At 42.5% G+C, this 8,351-nt stretch overlaps 2 protein-coding genes across 2 annotated transcripts; one reads left to right on the top strand and one right to left on the bottom strand.

Moving 5' to 3' along the window:
* Window positions 1-63: 63 nt before the first annotated feature.
* Window positions 64-2,378, top strand: swsap1 (SWIM-type zinc finger 7 associated protein 1). The gene is made up of 3 exons (XM_076988633.1): window positions 64-450; window positions 985-1,170; window positions 1,463-2,378. The coding sequence occupies exons 1-3, from the start codon at window positions 367-369 to the stop codon at window positions 2,045-2,047; spliced, it is 855 nt and encodes a 284-aa protein (XP_076844748.1). The 5' UTR covers window positions 64-366; the 3' UTR covers window positions 2,048-2,378.
* A 427-nt stretch (window positions 2,379-2,805) lies between these two features.
* epor (erythropoietin receptor) lies at window positions 2,806-8,336 on the bottom strand. The gene is made up of 8 exons (XM_076988632.1): window positions 8,045-8,336; window positions 7,453-7,594; window positions 7,170-7,342; window positions 6,866-7,017; window positions 5,660-5,813; window positions 5,284-5,371; window positions 4,975-5,062; window positions 2,806-4,803 (listed from the first exon to the last, which is right to left on the bottom strand). The coding sequence occupies exons 1-8, from the start codon at window positions 8,130-8,132 to the stop codon at window positions 4,051-4,053; spliced, it is 1,638 nt and encodes a 545-aa protein (XP_076844747.1). The 5' UTR covers window positions 8,133-8,336; the 3' UTR covers window positions 2,806-4,050.
* Between the last annotated feature and the right edge of the window lie 15 nt (window positions 8,337-8,351).

The following is an 8,351-nucleotide window of genomic DNA, read 5'->3' as shown; positions in this document are numbered from 1 at the left end:
CTGAACAATTTAATCGGTCTGACGTGGCTGGATATCCGCGATACGTTTGCATGACTGGTGATTACTAGCACTTACACGCGTTCGTGAGTTATGACTAGTCCGAACAATATAGGCATGTTGTACATTAGTGAAGGGTGAACGTACGCGTATTTCTGCTGGTATCTCTCTCCGTATGTGGAGTTCAGCAGGATCAAATACTCCGCCAGTCCGGCGTCGCTCAGGCTGGTCCGCCGGCGCAGGTCGGTCCAAACCTTGTGCGATTCTCCGAGGTACACGCGCCGGACGTCGTACTTTTTCCGCGACTCGAGTCGTCGTTGGGCTCGGTCCGAGTCCGACAGTCTCGGCCGACCTCTACATCGACGCAGAATGGCTTTAATTTGGTCGCCGGAGCCTTTTGAGTCCAGACTGGCCGCCGTGGCCGAACACACGGCCGCCATCTTGATATCAGCTGTGAGTTGTTGTGGTTCTTCTTAAAGGGATTTTATTTGAAGGGAAGTTGCGAATGCACCTTTAAAAGAAGCTTTGTTTTTTTTTGCCAGAGTATAAAACGTGCCGATTTAGACACATATATTGTCATTCTTCAGATTTTACTTGAGGTGTTTGAATATTAATTTAGGACGGGAATATAAAATACCAGCAAACCTTGACAGAACGACAAATAATCATACGTTACGTATACTGAACAGACACGTGGATTGACCAATCAAAATGAAGGAGTTAAAATTTGGCTCAACCAATCATAGGTTTTGTGGGCGTTACGCTCTAAGTTCCTTATAGACCTGACTGTTAGCTAAACTGTATAACAGCTCAAATCAACGTTAGTTCTTACTGGTTTAAATCATTCTAAACTAACATTAGCGTATATGTTTAAATATAGTTTAGATGTATTTTGTGACTAAAACAGAGGAGGTCTTTATGAGCCCTGTGAGTTGAGCAGGTATGGTCGATGTTCTTGGTTTGGTTTTGAGGCGGTTTGGTCCGCAGGTATCAGGTGTGACGCTGGTGGTTGGAGATCAGAACATCACCAGAGCGCTGCTGCTCCTCACAGCCGTGGCAGCCGCCTCGGAACTGGGGAGCAGGGCGATGTTCTTCACTCACAGTCCAATTCAGAGTCTCCCATTCAGTCTTCAGGGCTCCAGTGGTCTCAGTCTGAAACCTGAAAGCTTGAAGGTAATTTGGGTTCGGCAGAAGATGTTTGAAATGGTTCAGTTAGGGTCTTATAATCCTCACAACGTGTCACTCATTTTCACTTTCTCCATATCTTCGTGTAAATACATTAGGACAATACAGTTAGCTTCCTAGCTAACTAGGTAGCATAACATTCTTCCAACAGACGTAAATGGGCAGTCTGGGTACACCTTCATATAGGCCTAGTATTTCATCATTATGTAGAAAAACAATTATAATCCGAAAGTATACTGCTAACAGTGTGTGCCTACTAATGTAAGCTCTCTCTGTGAAGAAAGTCAGGTTTGTGTACCCCAAGAGCTTGGAGGAACTGCTGGAAGATGTGGCCTCTCTTCATGAGTTGGTCCCACAAGCTGTGGCCATCCCTTCCCTGGTCATTGTGGACGGTTTGGAGCAGTACGTGTGTGGCCCCGAGATGCAGGGCAGACCCCAGCGGGAGGCCCAGAGTGCTGCAGCTCATGTGATGGCCCTCCTTCATGACACAGCTGCCTTCCTCACCCAGAACCTGGAGGCCAGAGTGGAGGCCCAGGCCCCATGCAGGGTCATTGTCTCCATTCAGCCCAATCGAGAAGGCAGGAATGGGGGTGATGTGTTGGACCCAGATGCCTTCCTTTCGGTGCTGGAACGCTACCTGCAGGTGACATGCACCTTGGAGAGAGAGAGGAAGGGAGAGGGGCAGAATGAGTGGCTCCTGCACCTGTCAGGTGAAGGCCTGCAGGGTGATGGAGAGAAGAATGGGCCGGCACTAAAGTGGCGTGTGGCACTGCAGCCCAGTGGGGTGCTGGAGATGTGGCCAGACAGTTCAACCAAAGAGGAGACCCTACATCGACAAAGCTCTGTGGAAGTGAAGGACAACTAACCACAGAGGATTCTGAAAATGTTCTTTATTTTAAAATGTTTAACGTTTCAAGAGTATTTTTTTTGCTAGTTTGTGTATATATTTGTGTTTTCTGCCCTCTTACTCTCAGGTAAAGAAATAAAAGCTCTGTTCTCCTTTTGGTTTACATTTTTTTGTCTTTTAAAATGTTTGTTTCCAACAGTCAGACAAAAAGCCAACTCACACTCCCTTGCATCTACATAAAAATAACCAAACATTTATTTTTGTTATTAATGACTCCATTTTTTAATGTATTTAATTTAAAATGTATTTATTACTGGTTGGTCTTATTAAATAACTGACTATTCCTGCATTAGTTGATGTTTCATATCTGAGAACACCTAGCTTTTAAGGCTGAAGTGCAAAAGCTCCATCTCTAAATTGAATTCTCTGAAAATATTTGTATGAACTCGAAATATTTTGATAATTGCTTTTACACCCACCTGTGTGAAGGAATAAAATGTGGTTTCAAATATTTTCGGAACACATCTCGGTCACAGCCTGCAATCTGATTAGTGTACTGGCAAACTGATTCGCATCTGATTAGTACAATTGTGGGTTGATGAGTCTTAAAGACTGGTAATCTCATACATTTTATCAAATATGATAAAAATTCTGAAGATGATTATGTTGAAAATGTTTATATTTATAAAGGCTTACACGAGTGCCATACATTACAAGCTACAAATGCAGATTTATAAGATGTCATAATGACAATAAAAAAATACAAAATACATTAACACCTTTGATAGAGGTTTTAAATTGGCTGAACATTCAAATCAGCATATGCCACATAAAACACTACTTGTGATTTCAGTATTAACAATTTTTCTTTACAGACTAGCCTATTAACAGCGACTATGACAACATGCCAGATGCTTGAACACTGTGTAAATACATTTGGATTTATTTAGTAAATTTGTTTTTTAGTAAGGTTAATGTTACGGAAGGGGATACAGGTCTTAAAGTAGATCTATCAAATTGACCCCTATGTCTCTTATAAAGCAAAGTAACAGGATTCAGCCACTTTGTAGGAACTATAGGAATTATCGAAGATCACTGGGATAGTTGTACCATAATAAGGGGACATAATGGGATGTTAAGGACAGACGTTTGTCCTTTCTGATGTAGTGTATAACGTTGCATTGAAAAAAACCCTCAAATTAACCAACACCACATGCAGGTAGCTGTTAATATGGGACGTCACTCACTTTAGTTCTGTAGGTTTATGTGTGTAACACAGTGTTCATTTGAGATTTGTGCAATTTGGCTGCACTGGTAAACAGTTATGGATTGATTTTCTCCATAAACGTATTACTAGAATAATACACATGGAATGATCTGTGCTTGATTCTACCAATATAATAACATTAAAAGACGCAAACCAAACTGATCTTAGACCTAACTGATAGAAAGACAGGAGACAGATGCACAATTAATACTCTTGCTTTTGTGTCTGCAAACAACATTGGAAAGTTTGATAGCACATTGTTACATTTGATAGTAATTGTAATATTTTCATATTTACAAATGATAAGAAAAATATCTACAGTGTTTACAACAACGGAACTGTATAATAAGGATGACTAAAGACACAGAGTGTTCGCATCCACCAAAACTAAAACAATAAGGTTTGTGGGGAAAACAAACTTAATTGGCCTCCCACAATTTGCATGTTTAAACATATCTAAAAACATGTTTAAAGGTGGTTAGTTACATGTGGTGTGCTGTACAGAATGTGAATTAGGCGTTATTTAACTTAAACAGCTGCCAGAGGTATTTATCTATTCACCCATCTATGGTTTTGAACTCACCACTTAACCCTTCAGTTAGCACATCTCCACTCAGCACTTTAGAATCTCAGAAACCTCAAATTCTGTTCTGTCCAAAAAGTCCAACAGGGCATTCTTAGACATGCCTTTCCAGGATGGATCAGTACTTTTTTAAGTGTCTCTGTCCATTCAGTGTTCTATACGAGCTTTTAATCAGAGCCCAGAGTGTACGGGTCGGCCAGGCAGTGGCTGCCTGATTCTGTGAATGTCATTCTTGTACTCGTTGGGGTAGATGTTGCTGTTGGCCACATCCACCATCCTGCTGGAGCTCATCGGGCTGTAGTCCATGGAGACACCAGAGTCTGCCACGGCCATGTAAGTGTATTCCGGTCCTTTGGGCGGCCATGTGTGGTTGGGGTACTCAAAGCTGGACTGTGCAGAGACTCTCCCTGACCCCGAGCTTTGCTGGAGGGAGCCGAGATCGGAATGCGAGGCCGTCGTCAGCGAGGTTTCTCTGCTGGTAAAAAGGGCCTGCAGGGGCGACGATTCCTCCAGGACGTCGTCCTCTCGTCTCTCTTCCTCCCCTTGGGCGTGTTGGAGGTTCTGGTTAAGGGTGACATACGTGTCTTGCGATTCGAGGAACGACTGGGCGAGGACCTCCGGACGCTCCTGATGGGTCCGCAGCTGCTCCATCAACCAGTGGCCATGAGGAGGTTCTTGCAATGTGTCAGTCAAACGCGTGTCCCCGCCCCCTGCATCCGGCTGATTCCCTTCTTCTTCCATGGCCTCTGGCTGCTCCTTGAAGACAGCAGCTGCTCTCACCGTAGCTGCTGGCTTCAGGCCATTTTTGTGATTAGGCTGTTGTGGCACCGTGCTGGCCTCAGACAGAACCTCCAGGGGAGACGGAAGCTCCTCGGTGTAGACGTGCACCGCCCGGCAGCTGCTGCTACTGTGGCCCAGCCACTTCTACAGGAAGGAGAAACATCTCGTTGGTTACAGCTTTCATATACAACATGTACAACACAGACCACAGACAAATAAAATCTCATTTGCTTCCATTCAAGTTATAACAAACGGAAAAACATTTTACAAAGAGCAAAATACTACTGCAATATTACTGCAAAAAATCATTTGTACCTGGAAGTCTCCCTTGTAGACAGTGAAGAGCCCTTGGAACTTGTGCTCAGGTGAAGGGATATCGGGCCATAGTTTCTTTAATAGGAATCTGTAATTATTCACACACATATTACATCAGACATTCGGCTATATAAGCACACCAGACTTTATAATAAACTATATTTATACATATACAGTATATTTCAAATGTGTGAAGAGGTCTGTGGTAAAATTGTATGTAATTACTTTTACAATATATAATTTGAAGCTATAATAAATTTTATGTACCATATATGTTTGTGTTTTGGGTCCTGTGTGTGCATTACTGACTTGTGATGGAACAGAAGCACAGTGAGAGACAAAACCAGGAGGATGAAGGAGATGATGAGAACTAATACCACAATCAGGGGATCCATGTCTGTTTAGAGCAAATAGAAGATGGTGATCACTACTTGTGCAAGAGACTATAAAGATAAAGATATAAAGATAAAGAGACTATAAAGGCAGTTGAAAATCATAAATCAGCAATGCTCAAAAATTCGCCATTCGATAGAATCATCATATCGTAATTAGAATCAATACAATAAACAGTATAGTAAATTAGGTAGATGTTGGTATGTCATTTATGTGATGAAAGGAATATACTCTTGTATTAGGTCATGATGCATAATTGTTGAGATTAATTCGTTTTTGGAAAATGTCTTACCAACTGGTAGAGTAGTCCCAAACTCCGGGTCAGACCAGGCACTCCAGTAACCATTATATGTGATGCCATCAGGTTTGACACGGACCTCAACTTTGTATATGGTGCTTGGGTGAAGGCCACGCAGGGTCAGTGAGGTGATACCCTTCACCATTTCCTGAAAGAAGCAAAAAACCCTGCACTGATGTAGGACTCCATGGACATTCACAGTCAACACAACACGACTTTAATGTGTGTTTGTGTGTATTGAACAATAGAAGCAAAGACCATGAAAATCGACAAGTCATGATTGAGACAACTAATCCAGGGGTTTGCTAACAGCAAGCTGTAGGGACACTGAAGAAGATCATTTTTAGGTGTGTGTGTGTGTGTGTGTTTTGGGTGGGTTCCATTTTTTAACACCCCTGGAGAAACTAAAAGCTGTTTTCCATTACATGAATATTTTCTTCAGATCTTAAGTACTTGAAAAGGTGTCTATGTTTCTTCCAGAGAGGTATGGGACTTGAGTTCCTGCACTCTTATGACCTTTATAGTGTTTCAGGGAATGACCAAGAGAAGTCATCGAAATGATCTCCATAAGACCCTGAACAATCCCTGAACAATCCCTGAACAATCCCTGGGAACACAAGAATCTACACAGAAAGCGAAAGAGTGAAATGAATACAACACATCAAAAATGGAGGTCCAACAATAAGGGGGGAACCAATAACCCGTTTATCACTGTTTTCATTTCACTCATTCCTAATCTACACAATCTTCATGGTTCCTGCAGGGGAGCATTAAAGTAAAACATATATGCACTCAGCAACTGTTTGGTCCTGGTTCAAGATCACTGTGGATAGTTCTGGATAGACAGTTCTGGACATTATTTATTTCCTCAAAAGTTGGTGGGACCTTAGCCAAAAAGGGTTTTAAGGGTCTTGTTTAAAAGCCACAACAGCAGTAATCAGACTGGAGCACTGATCTCAAGCCCACTAGCTCCTAGTCCACATCTCTGGAGCCTCGTGCTCAAACATGGCTCTTGGTACGAACCCCAAGCCACTGAGCTACTGCCGTATACTTTTAGTTTGGGGCCACTGTTAGTTAATATCGAATGAGTGTGTTAAAGATGTGCTCAAACGTGCTTGTGCTCATTAGAATCAATGTTTGTGTGGTTCAGTGAAGTGTTTTTAGTGTGAAATGGTTCAAAGGTGACGCGGCCCTGTGTACCTTTCTCCTGCCCCGCCCCTCCACCCCGTATCGCACTTCGTACATCATACTGTCATCCATGTACTTGAGAGCAGGAGGCAACCAGCTCACGTTGAGCTGTCCAGGTTTCCCTGTGCTCACAGCAGAGAGGTTAGCGGGAGGATCCAGCAAGACTGAGAGAGAGAGAGAGAGAGAGAGAGAGAGAGAGAGAGAGAGAGAGAGAGAGAGAGAGATGGGTCTATGTCAAGGTCACGTCAGGGTCTTGATAATGATGGCACTGAATTTGCCGTGAACTCAAGCATTGCTCATAACTCTGTGGACTCACAGACATGGTCAATGAAGAGGCTGCGATTGTAGAGTTTCCTCCCCCTGTGAAACACGCACAGGTGGAGATTCACAAAGAACTCGATCCGGGACAGCCTGCAGACAAACAGCTTCCTCCCACCGGCTCCCAACACAGGCAGTTCAGACACCGCACACACAGTGCTGTTTTCATTCCTGAACAAGGGAAAACAAGTGTTGATATTTGGGATTGAGCATGCTAATGCACAAACTGACACGTGGCTACGTTATGGATTCATAAACTCATCATATATAGAGTCACGTACTGGTATTGGTAGGTGTAGGTAAATGTGAACTGATCAGAAGAGCTATTGCTCAGATCCTCTTCACCCCAGAAGCAGGTTAAGTCCCTCATCTTTTCTGCAAAGCATTTAATATTCTCTGGCTCATCGCGCAGCAGTTGAGATACTGTTGAGTAAGGACATTTTATTTAGACGATTACTCTTTTCCTCAAACAAGGGGAAAGTTAATTAATTGCTTCACTAAGCTTTACTAGCTACTGAACTCGGATGTGCAACCTGTAGCGCACGTGTGCTAAATTAACCCAATGTGTTCCATGTCTATAACATTAATATACACTGGAAATTTAAATAGATTCCTAGATATTTAAGATTCCTTAAATAGATCAAAATGAACAAAATATTAACCCAAAAATATATTAGGTGTAATTAAAGTCTAATAGGCCTATATAGGTTATATATTAGTTCTAACCTATGTATATAGAATGTAAACACATAAAATCGAAAATAAAATGAGTTGTCAAGTTAACTTTGACGTTAACCACCAAATCTTGCAATTAACCACAAAAGCATTTTGCTGCAGACAGGTAAAGTAAAAAAAACAATAATTTCACCCTACCTTTGTTTTCAAATGTTTGCCGTGCGTTCGCATCCGAAGCCAAGCACAGCATGCAAAAGACCAATATTTGTATCCTCTCATTGAACATTGTTTTGTCTTGTCGAAACACAAAAACAATGCCTCTTTTTGTTAATCCGCATAACTGTGCTTATAGCAGCCAACGTTGCCCGTTCGAGATGTTGTCCCTCGCACACGCCTGCCGTGCAGATACCGCGGATAGCGCGCCACTACTGCGCGTGCTTCACGCGAGATAAGCAACTTGCGAGCGTCGAAATTGTTTACTCTCTATTTTCACGAGTCCGAGCAG

Source organism: Brachyhypopomus gauderio, unplaced genomic scaffold (genome assembly GCF_052324685.1).
Source record: "Brachyhypopomus gauderio isolate BG-103 unplaced genomic scaffold, BGAUD_0.2 sc63, whole genome shotgun sequence".
Classification (NCBI taxonomy): Eukaryota; Metazoa; Chordata; class Actinopteri; order Gymnotiformes; family Hypopomidae; genus Brachyhypopomus; species Brachyhypopomus gauderio.
Note: the sequence above shows the minus strand (reverse complement) of the source record. Positions and strands in the feature narration are given on the sequence as shown.